General features: G+C 43.2%; 1 protein-coding gene across 1 annotated transcript in view; it reads left to right on the forward strand.

Annotated features, from left to right (window-relative positions):
* LOC145405103 (uncharacterized protein KIAA2013 homolog) overlaps window positions 1-21,687 on the forward strand; it is a 458,993-nt gene that overhangs the window by 45,911 nt on the left and 391,395 nt on the right. Inside the window, exon 3 of the mRNA XM_080276618.1 lies at window positions 12,312-12,548. Within this exon, the coding sequence (XP_080132744.1) occupies window positions 12,312-12,548 (237 nt within the window). The remainder of the gene's footprint in view (window positions 1-12,311; window positions 12,549-21,687) is intronic.

Consider the following 21,687-nt stretch of genomic DNA (forward strand, 5'->3'; position numbering starts at 1 on the left):
GTGAAATGCTGAAGCATGTCAGAGAGATAGTAGTGGAAGATGTGCAGATTGGCCTGGGAGGAAGGTAGAGTTCCGGAGGATTGGAAGTCAGGTATAATTATTCCCTTGTACAAAAGAAAAGGGGAAAAAGAAGTGTGTGGTAATCATAGGAGCATTTGTCTTCTTAGTGTAATAGGAAAAGTGAATGGTAGGATACTTATTGACAGAGAACAGGAATTAGTTGGAGAACAGGGAGAGTTTAGGAAGGGAAGAGGTTGTGTAGATCAGATATTCATTCATGCATCTTTTGTAGAAAAGTTTCTAGAGAAGGGAAAGAAGTTGTATGCGGCTTTCATGGATTTGGAGAAAGCATATGACAGGGTGCATAGACAAGGATTGTGGAAAGTATTAAGAACATATGGAGTAAATGGGAAGCTATTGAGTGCTGTGAAGAGAGTGTATGATGGTGCTAAGGCCGCAGTGCATGTGGATAGTGAACTGAGTGAGTTATTCTATTTAAAGGTTGGGTTGAAACAGGGATGTGTCATGTCTCCATGGTTGTTCAGTCTGTATGTGGATGGGGTTATAAAAGAGATGGAAGGCAGGGCAGTGGATGTTGGAGTGGCACTAATGAGAGAGGGCAGTGCTTGGAAACTCCCTGTACTGTTGTTTGCAGATGATACTGTGTTGTTGAGTGAAGACGAAGGGGAGCTGCAAGGCCTGGTGGATGAGTTTGGGAGAGTGTGTAAGAAACGGAATTTAAAGGTGAACATATGGAAGAGTAAAGTTATGGTCTTCGAAAAAGATGAAGTCAGTGACTGTACAGTGAGCTTGGATAATGAGGAAATGGAAAATGTGAGTACATTTAAGTACTTGGGTAGTGTGATGAGTAGCGATGGAAATTTGGAGGGCGAAGTGCTTGAAAGGGTACAACAAGGAAAAAAGGTTGCTGGTTTGTTGAAGGCAGTGATAAGAAACAGGGAAGTGAGCATGGAAATGAAAAAGTTATTACGTGACAGTATTGTGATACCAACTCTAACGTATGGAAGTGAAGCTTGGACATTATTGGAGGGACACAAGTCAAGAGTGAGAGCAGTGGAAATGAGTTATTTGAGAGGAGCCTGTGGAGTCACATGGAGAGACAGACTGACAAATGAGGATGTGAAGGAGCATTGTGGTATGGATGTGGATGTGATAGGAAGTGTTAGGAGAAACACATTGAGGTGGTTTGGCCATGTGGAGAGGATGGAGAGTGAAAGACTGACAAGGAGAGTGTATGTGAGTGAGGTGGAGGGGGAGAGAGGGAGGGGAAGGCCAAGGATGAGGTGGAGGGATGGAGTGTGGAGGTAAATGAGAGGGGGGGGGTGTGAATTGGGAGCAGGGCAGTGAAATGGCGGGGGACAGGGTGACGTGGAGGCGATTTGTTTGTGGCCACCCCGTATAAGAGATTAATACTTCTGGCAGTAGATAGATAGATAGATAGTGGGGTGAAATGATGAAGCATGGGGGAGAGATAGTAGTAGAATGGGTATGGAAGATGTGCAGATTAGCCAGGGAGGAAGGTAGAATCCCAGAGGATTGGAGGTCAGATATAATCACGGTGAGGGCACTCCTCATCCGCTCACTCAGTGTAGTTCTGCCCATGGGTTACTGCCCATTCCTCTCTTCCTTCTTTCCTTTTCTTCCTTCCTCTTTTGCCGTTCTTTCCTTCATTCTTTCCTCTTCCTTTTGTCTACTGGTGACTCTGCACTCAGTGACAAGCCAAATGGTTTCCTGTACACCAGGAAACCATTTACATCATTGGGTGGTAACCTTATACCCAGATTACGATGCCGGGTAGTGTACTGTAGTGGGTAATTAAGGTGCTCCAGCCAGATTGAGCCTGTGTAGGTTTATATTTAGGGGTTGGTTGCGGTTTATTGCCCATGCAATGCTGCTCAGGGATGAGTTAGGCTAGCCACGTTCATCTTAAATGTCAGGACCAACTTGTCTAGCCCCAGGCTCGTACGCTCCTCTGGGGGAAACACTGAGTTGGGTGATTATGATGATGAAAAGAAGAAATGGAAAAACAAGTGTGTGGTAATCATAAGGGAATTTGTCTTCATAGTGTAACATGAAAAGTATACTGTACGGTAGGATACTGACAGAGTTAGGAAAATAACAGAGGAAGTAGTTGGAGAAGACCAGGGAGGTTTTAGGAAGGGAAGAGGTTGTGTAGATTAGATATTCATCCTTAAGTCTTTTGTGGAAAAGTTTCTAGAGAAGGGAAGGAAGTTGTATGTGGCCTTCATGGATTTAGAGAAAATATATGACAGAGTGGATGGACAATGAATGTGGAATACATTAAGAATATGTAGAATGAATGGGAAGCTGTTGAATGCCATGAAGAGTATGTGTGAGGGTGTTAAGGCTGCAGTGCATATAGATGGTGAACTTAGTGAACATTTCTGTCTGAATTTTAGATTCAAAGAGGGATGTGTCTTGTCTCCATGGTTGTTCAATCTGTATATAGACAGGGTTAAACAAGAGATACAAGCTAGAGCAGTGGATGTTGGAGTGGCCCTAGTGAGCGAGGGCAGCATTTAGAAACTTCCTGTTCTGTTGTTTCCAGATGATACTGTATTGTTAAATGAAGACAAAGGGGAACTGCAAGGCTTGGTGAATGTGTAGGAAATGGAATCTAAAGATGAATGTTGGGAAGAGTAAAATTATGGTCTTTGAGAGAAATAGTCACTGAATGCACAGTGAAGTTGGATGATGAGGAAATGAAAAATGTGAGTGCATTTAAGTACAGTACTTGGGTAGTGTGATGAATGTGGATGGAAATTTGGAAAATGAAGTGCTTGAAAGGGTACAAGGACGAAACATTGCTGGTTCTTTGAAAGCAGTGCTAAGAAATAGGGACGTGAGCATGGAAGTATAAAAAAGTCGCTGCATGATAGTCTTGTGATACCAGTTGTAATGTATGGAAGTGAAGCTTGGACCATGTTGGAAGGACACAAGTCTAGAGTGAGAGCAGTGGAAATGAGTTATTTGAGAGGAGCAGGTGGAGTTACATGGAGAGACAGACTGACTAATGAGGAAGTGAAGGAGCATTGTGGTGTGGATGTGGATGTGATAGAAACTGTTAGGAAAAATACATTGAGGTGGTTTGGCCAAGTGGAGAGGATGGGGAGTGAGAGACTAACAAGGAGAGTGTATGCGAGTGAGGTGGAGGGAGGGGAAGGGGGATGTCAAGGATGAGCTGGAGGGATGGAATGGAGAGGTATATGAGAAAGGAGGGTATGAGATGGGGGAGAGGGCAGCGAAGTGACGGGGGACAGGACGACATGGAGACGATTTGTTTGTGGCCACCCCTTATGGGATTAAGACGTCAGGCAATGGATAAAAAGATAGTAAACACACACGCAGATGCGCAGTGCCAGGTTAATGGTCCTGTGCTGTCTCTTTTGTACTATGTACAGTAACTTATGTCACTCATCTGCTTTGGTTTCCATTCATATTCGTCTGTGCATCTCACTCTGGCTTTCAATAATTAAGGAAATATCCTTAGTGCCTGTAGCTGCTTCTGTAGGAGACTTTAAATGCTTATGTAAACTTGCACACAGATGGCACCAAGCTGTCTTCTTTATATTAAGGTTTGTAACTTACAATTAGTCGCCTGCTTTCGGTTCTGTTCATATCGATCAACCTTGGCAACTGTATTGTCAGTCACTCCTCGTGTCTTTGGCGGTTCAGAAGGGCTGCATATATCAACCCTAGTTAGGCATAGCTGAAAAAAGTTTGGTAGGGTCAGAGGTGTTTGATAAATTCATAAACCAGTACAAGGCCTCCTCTTCTCCTCTCCCTGAGCACTGTGGTTAATGGGTCTGGGCATTTTACTGTGCAAATTGAATCAGCGTAGATGGGTGCATTAAAACCCATGTTATAAGGACAAAAGGGTCTGAAATGTCCCAGAATTTTCCCAAAGTACCCCTCTGCCCCAGTAACCCCCCCCCCACCACCACCACCACTACTTCAGTTGGAGTGCAGAGGGGTCCCTCCAATAAGAATTTGCCAGAGTGCAGAGGTTTCCCTCCAGTAAGAACTTTGCGTGAGTGCAGAGAATTTACCATGCCAACACGGGGATTTACCACACTGATTGATATGGGATATGGTTTATTTTGCCGTGCAAATTGCAATTAGTGTAAACCAAACCAGAACCACACTGCTTGTGGGTCTACTGTGCTCGTCAGAAGTATAGAGCGCCCTGCGTCCCTCCTGAGAAACAAACCTTTCAACATTGAAAAAACATATAAATAATGCATTTTATTTACCTTTAGTGCTTCGTAGGGTAGCCTTTACGTTTCTTCACGGACCTGAGACGTCTTGGAAGTGAAAGGGCGAGGCTCCTGAGGTGCTGGAGGGGTATTTTGTCCCAGGAGTCACGAATGGCGGCTTCCAACTTAGGCAGAGAGCTCACGTCTTTCCCTTGGAGACTCTTCTTTACGAGGTACCAGAGGTTTTCAATGGGGTTGAGGTCTGGGCTATTTCCTGGCCAGTCTGTCATGAATGATACCTCGCAGTCACGAAGCCAATTGGTGACCGATTTGGCCTTGTGAGCAGGTGCACCGTCCTGCTGAAACACTCGTGCACCTGTTAGCTCGAAGGAGTCTGGTAAATGATCACACAGAAGCTCCAGGTAAACATCCTGATTCACTCTGATGTTCTTGGGAAGTACAACAAGCTTCCCCAAACCCTTCCCTGAGAAACAACCCCATACCATGAGTGAATCAGGATGTTTAACTGTGCTTTCTACATACCGTGGGTCAAGTGGGTCACTACCTTTGCGTCGATACACACGTGCTCCTCTGTTACAGGTAACACTAAACGTTGCCTCATCAGACCACAACACTGACAACCATTGCTCCTCACCCCAGGTTAGATATTTATTAGCAAAGGAAAGCCTACGAATTCTCTGGCTCTTGGTGAGAAGAGGCTTTTTCACAGGCCTGTGACTTGTGTAACCAAGCTCATGCACCCTACGAGACACTGTTCTCACTGACACCTCACCAAACACTTCCGGGTTGCTCTCCTTAATTTTCCTTGCACTCACACGAGGATTAAACTCCACTGCATGTTTTAAAACATTAACAGACCTTGGGGAAGTTTTCCTAGGCCTACCAGACCGCGGTTTCTTTGTGGGAACTGCACCACTGTTTTCCTCCCGAAACCGCACACACCAACGACGCACTGTCGATCGTGCCACACCAACCAATTCACTAATTTCCTTTGTCTGGTGGCCTGCCTCCTTTAGAGCAATGATCTGGGATATGATTTCACTCGATAGTTCACGGGTAGGTGCCATAACAAAGTTTTGAAGGCCAAAACACTGCGGGACACTCGGTAAAAAATGGCGCAATTTGAGAGGGACACTCGGCGGAGTTCCTCTCTCTCAGGCAGCCCGTGGGCGACTGAGGCGGGAACCAACCAGCGCGTCGGAAGGCCCCAGGCTACCGTGACGTCATGCTCGGAGCTCAAACTTGTGGCTCAATTCTTACCCCCCAGAATGGGTGATTCTTTTTGGGCCATAAGTATTGCGCGCCTGGCGGACAACGCTGAATACTTCTGACGAGCACTGTACTATGCTTAGAATATTTTTTTCCACTGAGGAGAAACATTTCAGACATGAGGGGTTGGAAATAGCCGCCATTAATTTCTGCAATATTTCTACGTTGAATGAAATTGCCAAGGTTTACCACTTATTTTAGTTATGTGTCTGTTATTTTACTTGCCCACATGCTTTGCAGGTTCAAAAAATTAATCTCTATTGTTACGGAACAGAGAAAGATAATGTACACTTTAAATGAGAATACTAAAAATCACTACTGTCCCGTAAAGTTCCAGGTTCAAAACAAAGAGTTAGGTAAAATTACAAGTTAAAGTTTAATGCTCAAACTAACAACAAAACATTCAGGACTCATAAGGATAATGTAATGGCAAAAAACAGATTAAATATATGGTTAACTGCAAATAGCCTCTATTAACACGAAATTAGCAGGAGTAAATTTATCTAAGTCAGCCCTGATAAAATGAAAATACACTGGGTAATGCTCAGTTAATGCAAGATAAATTATTACAGATACAAACTATCATTAACAATGGCTGACAACATGAATTACAAAAACTCACTAGGCCTACAAATCAACACCTTACGCTACACAGTACAAGAAAAAATGCAATAACAGTTATACTCAAATTACACACAGCTGCTAGATGGCTGGAGACTTCCTGATCACTCACAACTGTACAGAGGAGGACAGAGATGTGAACAAAATGAGGAGCAGATCTAAGTGGCAATGATGCAGAGACTGAGCTCATTATATAGGGGCCGGCTGAGCTTGATATAACTTGTAAGAAGGACGCGCAAATGAAGCCATGGGGACAAAGAGTTGACAATCCTGCTCTGAACAACAGAAAGGACGACTTACTCTACTATAACGGTAGAAGGGGGGGACTGAGGCAGAACACGCTCGTGATCAAACATGCAGCATACTGTGCGTTAAAATTACACAAAGGATGATGAAATCATAGGCTATGTAACACCTCCCCACAAAGAAAAAGAAATTTCCAAAGGAAATTTCTTATTACTCTAAAACAATCTGTCTAAAGTATAGATAAGCAATCTGCAATAACATTTTCTTTCCCCTTGACATGTTGTATGTCTAATGAATACTCCTGAAGAAGTAGACTCCATCTTGTCAATCTCTGATTTTTATCTTTAAACTTACTAAGGAATTTCAGTGGGTTATGATCGGTATAAATGACTATGGGGTCAAAACCAGAACACAAATAAAATGAAAAATGCTGTAAACCCAAAATCAAGGCCAAAAGCTCTTTCTCAATAGTTGAGTAGTTCTTTTAGGTGGAGTGAACTTCCTACTGTAATAAGATACAGGGTGTTCAATACCCTGATCATCCTCTTGCAGCAAAACAGCCCCAGCTCCTGTATCACTTGCATCAACAGACATCTTAAAAGGCTTAGCAAAATTTGGAGTAGCGAGCACTGGCTGACTTAATAGAATAGCTTTAAGTTTATTGAAAGAGGATTCACAGTTATCGGTCCAGACAAATTTAACTCCCTTTTTCAGTAGGTCTGTAAGTGGTGATACAAGAACTGAAAAGTTAAGAACAATTCTCCTGTAATAACCTACCATTCCCAAAAATCTTTGTAGCTCTTTCCTACTTTTAGGTCTGGGAAGATCACTTATAACCTGAACCTTAGCTCCTGGTGGTGCAACATGTCCATCACCAATTACGTACCCAAGGTACTGAACTTTAGCTTGACCAAACTCACACTTTGATAAATTAGCTACAAGATTAGCATGAACCAAACGCTCAAGAAATTTACTGACATGGCATAGGTGATCTTTCCAGTTGTCACTGAAGATTAATACATCATCAATATAAACAACACACCCTGCCAAACCCTCTGTTACAACATTCATGAGCTTCTGAAATGTGGCTGGTGCATTCTTCATACCATACGGCATTACAGAACGTGCAAAAGTCTTTCCTAGTGTTACAAAACATGAGATCTCCCTAGCACGTTCAGTCATAGGTACTTGCCAGTATCCCTTTAACAAATCAAACTTACTTATGTACCTAGCCTTTCCGATCTTGTCTATGCAATCTTCTACGCGAGGGAGAGGGTAAGTGTCTGTTTTGGTTATCTGATTAACACGTCTGTAGTCGATGCAAAGCCGCTGTGACCCACCTGGCTTAGGGACTAGAGTGACAGGAGAACTCCACTCGCTCTGACAGGGCTCAATCATCTTGTGGTCCAACAGGTAGCCAAGCTCCTTCTGGATGAGAGGAACTTTCACTGGGTTCACACGGTAAGGAGGCAGTTTAATTGGCTTTGCGTCTCCAACATCGACATCATGCATCAACACAGTGGTTCTTCCTGGAGTGGCACGGAACACTTGCGGGTACTCCTGCAGTAATGCCGAAAACTCCTGCCTTTCCTCGGGAGGTAGATGAGAAAGCTTAGTCTGGAGATCATTCATGATATCAGGATTCTTCCCCAAACTACCACTCAGGCTCATACTGCATGGGAGAGCTTCACTTGCAGACTCGGGTGGAACAGCTACAGTGCAGACTGGATTATTTTCGTCCCGCCTGTGATATAACTTTAGCATGTTGATGTGACATAGTTGCTTGCTCTTTCTACGATCTGGTGTGGTGATGACATAGTTGACATCACTGAGTTTCTTCTCCACAAAATAAGGACCACTAAACTTGGCTTGAAGAGGTTGCCCATGCACTGGTAGCAGAATCAAAACCTGATCTCCTGGCTGAAAGTGGCATAACCTGGACTTCTTATCATACCAAGTCTTCATCTTCTCCTGAGCAGCTCCTAAATTCTCTCTCGCCAGTTGTAAAGCAGTGGACAGCCGTTCTTTGAACTTCATCACATACTCCAGCAGGTTGACGTCATCTTCCTCCGACAGCCAGCATTCCTTGAGTAACTTAAGGGGTCCTCTTACTTCATGGCCAAACAGTAGTTCAAAAGGTGAGAAGCCCAGTGATTCATTTGGAGATTCTCTTGCAGCAAACACAACGTATGGAAGACCTTTATCCCAGTCTTTCTGATGTTCCAAACAGTATTTCTTGAGCATCGATTTGAGTGTTTGATGATATCTCTCCAACGCTCCTTGGGTCTGGGGATGGTAAGCTGAAGACGTGATCTGGGTGATGCCCAACTCTTTCAGAGACTGCTTGAAAACGTTTGACATGAAATTACTTCCCTGGTCTGACTGTACCTCCTTGGGCAGACCAAACTTTGTGAAGAACCCTAGCATTTCCTTAACCACGTTCTTTGCTGAGATATTTCTAAGTGGAATGGCTTCAGGATAACGAGTAGCCATATCAATCAGGGTCAACACATAAGAAAATCCTGAAGAAGTCTTAGGAAGAGGGCCCACAATATCCACCAACACACGGGTGAATGGCGCCTCAAAAAGAGGAATGGGAACTAGAGGTGCAACCTTTTCGGACTGATTACACTTCCCCACAACTTGACAGGTGTGACAAGACTTACAGTACCAGGAAACATCCCTGAAGATACCTGGCCAGTAGAAGTGTTTCAAAATGCGTGCCACAGTCTTCCTCACTCCAAGGTGTCCTGCCAAACTGGAATCATGAGCCACTCTAATGATATCCTGCCTACAAACACGAGGGATGACAACTTGATGTACAACCTCCCATTCACAGTCGGCTGATGCTGTTGGGGGTCTCCACTTCCTCATAAGTACTCCTGACTTTATATAATAACAAGTAGAAGCACCGGCTGACTCTTCCTCACTGCAAGCAGAGTTGGCTAGACCTTTCAACTCAGGGTTAGCAACCTGCAACTCAACCAACTCTTGACGAGACAAATTATCAACACTACGGGGTACTGCCTCATCTGGTGAGTGGTCCAAATTAGCAAGAAAAGTGTCAGCTAGGGTAACATCATCATCATCATTATCCTCTAAATCACCAGTAACTTTAGACTTAGCCCTAGTGACAGCACATGCAGGGAACACATCAGGGACATCACAATCGTGGGACGCAGCCACTGGCTCACTAGACAACTGAGGAGCTGGACACACTTGACTTCCACCAATATCATTTCCAAGTAAGAAAGTTACACCTGACATTGGGAGTGTCGCAACCAACCCAACCATAACGGAACCATTAGCAAAACCAGACTCTAAATTCACTCTGCACAGAGGGACAGAGAAGTAATTATTTCCTACACCTTGTAAGATTACAGTTTCATCAGAGGAATTAACATTAGAGCCTAGAACACTGGTCAGCATAAGGGATTGGCAAGCACCTGTATCACGATATATTTTAACTGGTTTCCTGTCATTACTGTCCAGAGGACTGACAATACCATCAGACAGGAAATTAGCACATGAACTCTTGAGAGTGTCACCCACATTACTGCTCAAAAGAGGAGCTCCATCATGAGAATTTAAGTTACCCCTCAAAGCAGGTTCAGTTAACTCAGTTAAAGAATTCTGGGAACTCTCAAGAGCGGACACTAGACCAATTGACTGAATATTTAAAGACTCATTTTTGTTCACATCACGCTGTCTCCTGAAACATTTCTCCGTAGTATGACCAAGCTTACTACAATAAGTACATTTACTTTTCTGAAATCTAGAGGTGAAGCTGGTATTTACTTCCTGAGAAACATCATCTTTATTCTCTTTCCTGTTACCTGTACTCTGAGTAGAGGCAACGTACTTACTCTCAGCTTTCCCTTTTTATCTAGAATATCTCTTGTGAGTGAGAACATATTCATCAGCTAAAACTGCAGCATCAGACAAATTATCTATTCTTTTCTCATCAAGATATAGGCTTACATCTTTAGAAATACACCTCTTGAAGTCCTCCAGCAAAATCATCTGCTTAAATTTGTCAAAATCAGAATCCACATTCTTAGAATTTAACCACTGCTCTAACAGATCTTCTTTGATTTTTGCATACTCAGCATGGGATTGCTTATCTTGCTTGTAAGTTGTCCTAAATTTTACTCTATAGGCTTCAGGAACAAGCTCATAGGCCTTAAGTATCAAGCTCTTAACTACATCATAATTATCAGATTGATCCTGAGGCAAAGATGCATAAGTTACTTGAGCTTTACCAGTGAGAACAGTTTGAAGGAGTACTGGCCAATACTCCTTGGGCCAATTAAAACCTGTAGCTACCCTCTCAAACAACTGAAAATACTTTGTTAAATCAGATTCATTAAAAGCAGGGACAAGTTTAACATTTTTAGCCACATCAAAATCATCAGAGCTAGATGATCCAGTTCCACCTTGTTTCATGCGATACTCATGGTCTGCCTGAATCCTAGCTAGTTCAATTTGTGCCTGAGCCTGTATCTGTGCCTCCTGAATCCGAGCCTGAGATTCAGCCTCCTTAGCATTTGCTTGAAATTCAGCCTCCTTAACACAAGCCTCCTTAGCCTGAGACTCAGCCTCCTTAGCACGTGCTTGAAATTCAGCTTCTTTCACACGAGCCTCCTGCAGTTCTAGCTGTAACTTAGCTATTTCAATCTGCGTTTGCTCATTTGGAGGAGTTACATTAAACAAGCTTTCATTAATCATGTCAACAATTTGATCTTTAGAATGATGAGAGCGAACAGCAATTCCCAATTGTTGAGCAACAAGCTTAAGTTCATTCTTTGTTCTGTTCTCTACATCACACACTGTTTGCACATTTGACAAAAAATCTTTGGCTTCATCAAGTGTAGTAATAGTAGACATCATGAATAAGTAACAGTCACAAAATATCAAGCAATATCCTTATGATAATATCCTGAATATCCTGATGAGAGGTTGCCAAATTTATGTTACGGAACAGAAAAAGATAATGTACACTTTAAGTGAGAATACTAAAAATCACTACTGTCCCGTAAAGTTCCAGGTTCAAAACAAAGAGTTAGGTAAAATTACAAGTTAAAGTTTAATGCTCAAACTAACAGCAAAACATTCAGGACTCACAAGGATAATGTAATGGCAAAAAACAGATTAAATATATGGTTAACTGCAAATAGCCTCTATTAACACGAAATTAGCAGGAGTAAATTTATCTAAGTCAGCCCTGATAAAATGAAAATACAGTGGGTAATGCTCAGTTAATGCAAGATAAATTATTACAGATACAAACTACCATTAACAATGGCTGACAACATGAATTACAAAAACTCACTAGGCCTACAAATCAACACCTTACGCTACACAGTACAAGAAAAAATGCAATAACAGTTATACTCAAATTACACACAGCTGCTAGATGGCTGGAGACTTCCTGAGCACTCACAACTGTACAGAGGAGGACAGAGATGTGAACAAAATGAGGAGCAGATCTAAGTGGCAATGATGCAGAGACTGAGCTCATTATATAGGGGCCGGCTGAGCTTGATACAACTTGTAAGAAGGACGCGCAGATGAAGCCATGGGGACAAAGAGTTGACAATCCTGCTCTGAACAACAGAAAGGACGACTTACTCTACTATAACGGTAGAAGGGGGGGACTGAGGCAGAACACGCTCGTGATCAAACATGCAGCATACTGTGCGTTAAAATTACACAAAGGATGATGAAATCATAGGCTATGTAACACTATCCATATCTGTAACTTTCATCATTCACTAATTCATGTTCTGTCTTCATCCCTTTGGTGGAAAATAGCCACCAGGTTACATGAAACTTTATTGTACTTTATATTAATATACCTGTATGTTCCTGTGGCTCACCGTCAAAGGTATTTAATGTAACCATCTTTTCCATCAGACACAGCAAGCCGAAGCCTAGCATTACGATTGGACCGGTTCTGGCAAGCAGCGCAGGAACTTGACACCCACATTCTACATGTTCCACCCCTGCCAGATGAGCAGCCCTTCCTTCCCTATGTTGGCAATGGGTTTTTGGGTGTTACACTTGACCCTGAGAGCCCTGTATACATCAGAAGTGGACGCTCCCTCTCTCTTGCAGTTGGGTACCGGCCCATCACACTGGTCTCGCTTGATGGTGAGTAGTATATAGTAACGTACATAGCAAAACTCCATGTCACAGAGAACCAACAAGATTTTAAGGAGGATCATATTAACACACAAGAGACTCATTCATAGTATACAAAACAGTTAGTTGTATCACATCTCCAACTTTGGCTTTAATCCACCTCATTCACCTATCACAACCACAGACAGTGAGTGGTGCAGGGACAAAATTTGAGATGCTTGATTTTTAAGAAACTTGTTAAGACTTGATAATTTTCATGTGACAGTACCATTATAATTATTACTGGATGGGTAGGTGCCGGAGAGGAGCTTCCACAAGGCAGCACTGTTACCTTGGGTGGAGAGAAGCAGATGCAACTCCTACTTGGGAACTAGACTCCCTCTTCCTACTGAGCATTCTGTGAGGATCATCCCAGTCTAGCCTGTCAGGACACCATTTCCTGTGTAGGGACAGCTGCTCTCTCTCTCTCTCTCTCCTTAATATAAACAAAAGGAGAGAGGATATTCTGGCAGTCATTTTCCCTGTCCTCGCACATGCCGGAGAGATAAACAGCAATCCTGGTTTCCACCTTCTCACCCATCATAAACAGTAGATGAATGCTTGGATCTGTTCTATGTAATGCTTGCAGAGAGTGGATCCACACCACATGCACTACTTAGAAATACCAAACAGCACCACAGCACGTGGGCATGTGACATGTGCAACACATCCACAAAAACTCCTTTGTCTCACTAAACAGTTCCCCCCACCCTATCTAGCAACCCCCGTACTCACATAACCATTGCCAGCTCAGATCTGTCTTGGTGCTCAAGCACTAAACCTGTAATGCAGTATTTTTAACGTGGCATATAAGACGCTGCACTGCGTAAATGTGCCCTGATTTTGGAAGAGCAAGTCTGAGGGAAAATTTTTTTTCATCTAACCAAGTTGCTAAAACTTAGCATGATAGTCACCTTCACACAATTGCACATTTGCCTTTCAGTTTCTCCATTCAGTACTATTCATCAGTCAATAGTTTCATTATTAATAAATAAAAGAACTAAAATAATGAAAATATGGACCATAATCATACATATAAATGCTACACATTCATTCTGTTCATCCTTCTGTTTCTTTCTACTGAGTTTGAACCAGGTTGGTTTGTGTATACATACGGTATTCACCTCCTAGTATCTCATTCAGTACTCCTCATCAGTCTGCTGTATAAAAGTGAAAATCTGTAAGACATTCATATGTACATGAGCAATTGCTCCTTTCCACTCTTATTCTGAGTTGAGCTTGACCCAGCTGGGTGTATCCTAAAGTCACTTGATTGCATGTAAAATATCAGCATGATTCATGGAAAGAGAATATAAAAGCACATAAAATAAAGGTCAGTAAAAAGTTGCAAGCACTTGTTCATCATAAAAATCCATGCTTTGCATTGGGTACTTTCAGTTATATTCACCAGGTGGCAGCCGTGGCAGTTTGTAAACACAGAGTTGTGACTCTGCTTCAAGTTTTGCCAAAATCTTTTAAGCATTCGAGTGCATCTTGTTTTTCACAATTTATTTTCATATATATATATATATATATAGAGAGAGAGAGAGAGAGAGAGAGAGAGAGAGAGCTGCTGTCAGGTGTCTGCCCTTTCCTTTCCTCTCTCCATTCCATCCATCCTCTTCCGTCTTCCTTTACTTCATTCTTTTCTCATCCTTCTGCCTACAGGTAACTTTACACTTCCTCTTCTGTCTTTCTTTCCTTCATTCTTTCCTCTTCCTTCTGCCTGTGGGTGACTCTACACTGAGTGACAAGCCAAATGGTTTCCTGTACACCAGGAAAACGATTTACTGCATTGGGTGGAAACCATATAACCAAATTTTGGCGCCTGGTGGTTTAGTGAGTAATTATTGTGCTCCAATCGGATTGAGCTGGTGAAGGTTTATATCCAAGGGGTGGTTGGGGTTGATTGCTTATGTAATGCCACCCAGGGATGAATGAGGCTGGTCACTCTCATCTTAAATGTCAGGACCAACTGCTTAGCCTCGGGCTCCTATGCTCCTCATGGGGCAATGTAGGATTGGATGATGGATGGATATATATATATATATATATATATATATATATATAGATATATATAGATATATAAAAGGTTACAGGAGGATGAGAAAAAGGCAGAATATAAGAGAGAAGTGGAGGAACGATTGGGCAAATATGAATTGGAGCAGATGGGGGACATGGAAGGTGTGTGCAGTATATTCACAGAAGAAATATGTGCAGCATGTGATGTGGTGTGTGGAAGGAAGAAAAGACAGAGGGGGGGTGCAAGGAACAGCGTGGTGGACTGAAGAGGTGAAACAGGCTGTGGCACAAAAGAAGAAAGCATACAATGAATGGATGAGAAATAGGGGCGTGGAAGAAGTTGAGAGGCGGAAGAGAGAGTTATATGTAGAAAGAAAGAGAGAGGTAAAAAGATTAGTAAGAGAGAGTAAGAAGAGAGTGGATGAGGAATTTGGAAGGAATTTGAGTGTACAGTAAAGTGGAGGGACTGTAAGAAAATGTTCTGGAAAGAGGTGAAAAGAGTAAGACAGGGTGGAAGTGAAGTTAGCAGGGGAATGAAAGATAAAAATGGTAGATTACTAGTGGAGAAGGGAGAAAAAGTGAGCAGATGGAGAGAACACTTTAACCCGCCCCGTCCCGTCGACGTATGGGTACGTTGCAACGATTTGCATTTGCCAGTCCCAGCGACGTACCGGTACGTCGTGCAATTGCAATGTGCATAATTTCGACAATTTTCAAAATTCGCGCTTGATTTGCGGTACGTACCCTCGCATGACCTTCCCTTACCTGCCACCAGGCGGGGACACTCGGCGACCCCGCACGACCCGTGCTAGCCCACCACTTGTCCACTCACCTGGTAGCCACGGTCCTGCTCAGACATGGCTAAGAGAGGTCTCTCAGACAGTGATATTCAAGTCGCCCTGGACACCTTTACCGGCGACAGTGATTCCCCACTGGACGACGAGGATATGGACAAGGATTATGTGCAGCCAGAGGAGGAAGAAACCACCAACAGTGACGAGGAAGTTCCGTCTCCCAGGAAGCGGCAGTACGTGACTTACCGTGCTGCTAGAGAGGGGCAGGAGGCAAAGAAGGCATGTGCAATATCCTATCCCTATCCCCAGCGTGATTTGGAACCAGAATTCGAGGACGAGGACGAGGATGAGGACGATGACGGAGCCGTGGGACGTGCTGCCACGTGGTATGGACGTGAGGTAATAACACATCGTGGCCCAGAGCGCACACCACGTCGTATGAGCAGGTATGGGCCTAGCATTTTGTTTGGGGAGCTAGGAAGTCAAGTGGAGGGAGTGGGGAGTGAAAGGGAAAGTCCAGGGAGGATTAGGGAAAGTGAGAGTGACATGAGTGAGTCATTGCTCTCCCTACGTAGTGTGAGGCGGCGTAGTGGATCACGTGGGCCAGTGCGGGTGCGTTCCTTATCACGTGGGGTTGTGAGGGAGGGGGAAGGTGGGGAGGAACCACTCCAAAGCACGTCTTATGCTCCCCAATATCCCCTAACACGTGGTCGAGCTAGGGTGCGTGAGAGAGCACGTGGTGTTGTAATGGAGGGGGAAGGTGGGGAGGAACCACTCCCCAGCACGTCTTATGCTCCCCAATATCCCCTAACACGTGGTCGAGCTAGGGTGCGTGAGAAAGCACGTGGTGTTGTCATGGAGGGGGAAGGTGGGGAGGAACCACTCCCCAGCACATCTTCTGCTCCCCAATATTCCCCTATTTCATCCCCACAGCCCCCTAATGTTCCTCAAGGCCGTAAGGGTAAGGGAAAGGGAAAGGGAAAGGGTAAAGGCAGAGTGAAGAGGAGTGACAGTGGGGAAGCCCTCCGCACTCCTTCTCCCCCACCTCCCCAACCAGGATCTCCTCCCCACCCAGACGAAGGCAGTGATGGGGCTGATGGGGACAAGGGATTTGTGTCGTGGGATTGGGAGGATGGGAGTGATTTTTCTCCCCTCATTCACCCCTTCACTGAGCAGGGGCGATCTGGATGCATTGCTCCAGGAATTCACCGTAATTCCACCAGGTTGGATTTTTTCCACCTGTTTTTCAGTGAGGCATTTGTTGATCAGATTGTATACCAAACAAACCTGTTTGCAAGCGCCCAGTGCCTAGAGAGTGAAAGATTGGGAACAAGGAGTAGGCATTCTATCATCTATGATTACCCTGTCTCCCTTCCCAAAATGTTCTTATTTTTTGCCCTGGTCCTTTTGATGGGTATTATAAGAAAGAATAGAATTCCTGCTTACTGGACCAGGGACCCTGTTATGTTTACCCCAATATTTGGTCAAGTGATGAGCCGTAATCGGTTTCAACAAATTCTAAGTCGCCTCCATTTCTATGATGCTCATGACCCTGCAAATGCAAACAACACTGATAAAATGAGGCGAATTAGGTTGGTCTTTGATCACCTCAGGCAAACCTTTCGTTCCTCATTCTATCCCTATACAGACCTCGTCATAGACGAGAGTCCCGTGTTGTGGAGAGGCAATATTTCATTCAGACAGTATATACCCAGCAAAAGGCACCGTTTTGGGTTCAAGATCTTTGTTATGTGTGACTGTAGGACTGGATACGTGCAAGACATAGTCTTGTACACCGGTGCACAGACAGACATGATAGAAGATCGAAGTATTGGACTGTCGGGAGCAGTGGTAAAGACGATGATAGAAGACTACCTTCATCGTGGTCACGTTCTCTACCTCGACAATTGGTACACTAGCCCTCTTCTCGCTCGTTATCTTCACACACATGAAACGGGAGTCTGTGGAACCGTAAAGGTGAACCGGCGTCACATGGCCAAGGTAGGGCGGAAACTTACAAGGAATGAGGTTGTCTTCTTCAAAGCCAACAACATCCTTGCAACAATGTGGAACCACAACAGAGAAGTAAGCCTCTTGTCCACGGTTCACCGCCCCTTGATGCACCATACTGATTCCGTAGATTACCGTAGCGAGAACAGGCGTCGTGTTTGGAAACCTGAGTGTGTTATGGATTACATACCAGTCAGACTCCATGATATCGACGGTAGAGTGTGCCAGGACCACAATGAAGTGGTATAAAAAACTGTTCTTTCACTTGCTAGATATCACTGCTCTGAATTGCCACCACCTTCACGCCTTGACAACAGGAGTTCAGGAAACATTTGAAGGGTTTGTGAGGGAGCTCACAAGAGAAATCTTTGCAAAGTATGCTGTTGAAAGGCCCCAACATCGCACCCGCACTGCCCATATTGCCCAAACTCCCCAGAGAATATCCGGCCGCCATTTCCCCACTCCTATCCCTCCCCAGCCAAACAGACCTAGGCCCCAACGCAGGTGTCACGTGTGCAGTAATTCCCAGGTGAGACTCACGACACAGAGGAAGGACACCCGCTATGAGTGCGTGCAGTGTGACATGGGTCTCTGTATTCACCCATGTTTTAGTGAATATCACACGTTGATGCAATTTTAGTATGGTGTGAATGCGAAAGGACGCAGAAATTATGAGGTAAATGTGACAGACAGACACTCAGTGAAATTATCAGTCATGTTGATCTCCAAATATTAGTATAAAGTGCATACAGGTAGAACATAAGTGAAAACATTGTATGTAAGTATATAAATCTACCCTAAGTTGAAACTTACATAGCGAGGGTTTTATGATGCGATATTCTGTCGCTCAGTGCAATAAATACGGCCCGTAATTATATAATTATTATTATTGGAAATTCTTACGGGTATAATATAAGTTCAAATTATTGTAAGTGCTGATATATATTCTAAGTCAGATATTCATAGCATGTGTATAGAGATGCGATTTCCTGACGCTCAGTTGAATGAATAAGGCACGTATTAGTCAAAATAAAAGTCAGCAAGTGATAAAGTGAATAATTAGTATATAAGTGTGTGAGTGAATTAGTATATAAGTGTGTGAGTATTATGTTTGTCGAAACATTCCTTGCGAGGGTATTTTCAGGCGATATTCTCACGCTCACTTGAATAAATAATGGCAGTAAGTATGTACAGTGCATTATAGGGGTGTAAACGTGTGTAATGTAAGTGGGAAATTATAAGTGGAGTGAATAAATAAAGTAGATGATGAAACACGAGTGTTTGAGATCGTGGTTGCTACGTGAATATGCGCTAGCATATCGCTAAATGCCCTCGTAATGAATGAAAATAATTGAGAACCTTTACAGTGGTGGAGGAAAGGTTGTATGTAAAGGGGAAAGTAATTGGAAAGTGATAAAACAATTTGGTATGTTGAAATACGAGTCATAGCGAGTGCGCTTACTAAGCTGATGTGCACTATACTTATGCTGCATGTCATCATAATGAATGAAAACATCTGAAAACACTTACAAACAGTTGTAATTGGTAAAATGTCATTGAAACAGAAGTATACAAGTAGAAAAAATGATAGGTTGACTCATACCAGACACTTAGCATATAGCATGTTACGACTCGGACCAAACTCGCTATGCTCGCGTGATGGTACAATGCTTATTTTTCATATATATGTGTCTGAAATCCATTATATTGTTACTGTTATTGTTTATTAGTTCAAATTCAATAATTATAGAGGTGTTGTATGTTGTTTCTCCCATTATTCCTTACCATAGAAAACGTAAACGCATATCCAGCCCATTACAGAACACGATACCTGCCGGGGGGAACCGCACCTGTACGGACCACTTATAGACCGCGGGAACCACTTTCTTTGTGATTTTCCTTCGTTTCTTGACCTAAGCGGAAGTTTTAGCAAAAAAAAATTTTTTCCGAAAAGGCTCGGGACTGGGGGATGTCATAGGTGCGGAAAACCTTGGGACGTGATGGGTTAAGGAATTGTTGAACATAGAGGCTGGAAGTGATGCGAGTATAAGTGGCTGGGGAATGGCTGGGAGGAGGAGGGAGGTGAGAAGACAGGAAGAAATCAGTAGGATAGAAGTTGTGGAAACAATGAAGAAAGTTAAATTGGGGAAAGCCCCAGGAATTGATGAAGTGTGTGGTGAAATGTTGAATCATGGGGGAGAGATAATAGTAGAATGGATGTGGAATATGTGCAGATTGGCCTGGGAGGAAGGTAGAGTTCCGGTGGATTGGAAGTCAGGTATAATTATTCCCTTGTACAAGCGAAAAGGGGAAAAAGAAGTGTGTGGTAATCATAGGGGCATTTGTCTTCTTAGTATAATAGGAAAAGTGTATGGTAGGATACTTATTGACAAAGTTAGGGAAATAACAGAGGAATTAGTTGGAGAAGAACAGGGAGGCTTTAGGAAGGGAAGAGGTTGTGTAGATCAGATATTCATTCTTAGATCTTTAGTGGAAAAGTTTCTAGAGAAGGGAAAGAAGTTGTATGTGGCTTTCATGGATTTGGAGAAAGCATATGACAGGGTGGATAGACGTGGATTGTGGAAAGTATTAAGAATATATGGAGTAGATGGGAAGTTGTTGAATGCTGTGAAGAGTATGTATGATGGTGCTAAGGCTGCAGTGTGTGTGGATAGTGAACTGAGTGAATTTTTCACTTTGAAGGTTGGGTTGAAAAAGGGATGTGTCATGTCTCCATGGTTGTTCAATCTGTACATGGATGGGGTAATAAAAGAGGTACAAGGTAGGGTAGTGGATGTTGGAGTGGCCCTGGTGAGAGAGGGTAGTGTTTGGAAACTCCCTGTACTGTTGTTTGCAGATGATACTGTGTTGTTGAGTGAAGACGAAAGGGAGCTGCAAGGCTTGGTGGATGAGTTTGGGAGAGTGTGTAAGAAACTGAATCTAAAGGTGAATGTAGGGAAGAGTAAAGTGATGGTCTTTGAGAGAGGTGAAGTCAGTGAATGTACAGCGAGGTTGGATGGTGAGGAATTGGAAAATGTGAGTACGTGTAAGTACTTGGGTAGTGTGATGAGTAAGGATGGAGGTTTGGAGGGTGACTTGCTTGAAAGGGTACAGCAGAGAAGAAAGGTTGCTGGTTCCTTGAAAGCAGTGATAAGAAACGGGGAAGTGAGCATGTAAGTGAAAATGTTACTACATGACAGTATTGTGATACCAACTCTAACATATGGAAGTGAAGCTTGGACGTTGATGGAAGGGCACAAGTCAAGAGTGAGAGCAGTGGAAATAAGTTATTTAAGAGGAGCCTTTGGAGTCACATGGAGAGGATATAAAGGAGCATTGTGGTGTGGATGTGGATGTGATAGGAACCATTGGGAGGAATACACAGAGGTGGTTTGGCCATGTGGAGAGGATGGAGAGTGAAAGACTGACGAAGAGAGTGTATGTGAGTGAGGTGGAGGGGGGGAGAGGGAGGGGGAGGCCGAGGTTGAGATGGAGGGTTGGGGTGGAGAGGTATATGAGAGAGGGGGGTGTGAGTTGGGAGCAGGGCAGTGAAATGGCGGGGGACAGGGCGACGTGGAGGCGATTTGTTTGTGGCCACCCCAAACGGGATTGAGGCGTCTGGCAATAGATAGATATAGATATAGATAGATATATATATATATATATATATATATATATATATATATATATACAGTAAACCCTCTATAATTTGTATTAATTGGGGGGAACCCTGTCAAATTATCCAAAAATCCGAATTATTGGAGCTCATCCTTGCGCCTATCCCCAAATTACACCCACGCTCAGTAAATCATGTTTTTTTCACAAAAACATTGAACAGTACAGTATATAATTACTTTATACTCAAAGAGTGCACAATACATTAAAAAAATAGTGTCAAACCTTGATAATGAAGTCTTGCAACACAGTAGTGTACAGTACACTTAACTGTACCAAAGGTACTGTACATTTCTTAAAAATTGCATTTATTACTACACTTATCACTACAAAAACTGTTCATGTCCACTAATCACTGGAACCCTTTTCGGACTTGTCTCGCTTAATTTGAATTTCTATCCAAATAATAAATATTTATCTGGTGGTCAAAAAAGATCCAAATTAACCGATTTCCAAATTATTCGGGTTTGAATTAGAGAGGGTTTACTGTACATAAATTATATATATATATATATATATATATATATATATACAGTGCTCGTCAGAAGTATTGAGCGCCTACGGCAGGGCGCACAATACTTTTGTCGAGAAAAGAATCACCCGTCTTT

The sequence above is a fragment of the Coenobita brevimanus genome, chromosome 65, assembly GCF_032717465.1.
Source record: "Coenobita brevimanus isolate Jiangsu-jjx chromosome 65, ASM3271746v2, whole genome shotgun sequence".
In the NCBI taxonomy this organism is placed as follows: domain Eukaryota; kingdom Metazoa; phylum Arthropoda; class Malacostraca; order Decapoda; family Coenobitidae; genus Coenobita; species Coenobita brevimanus.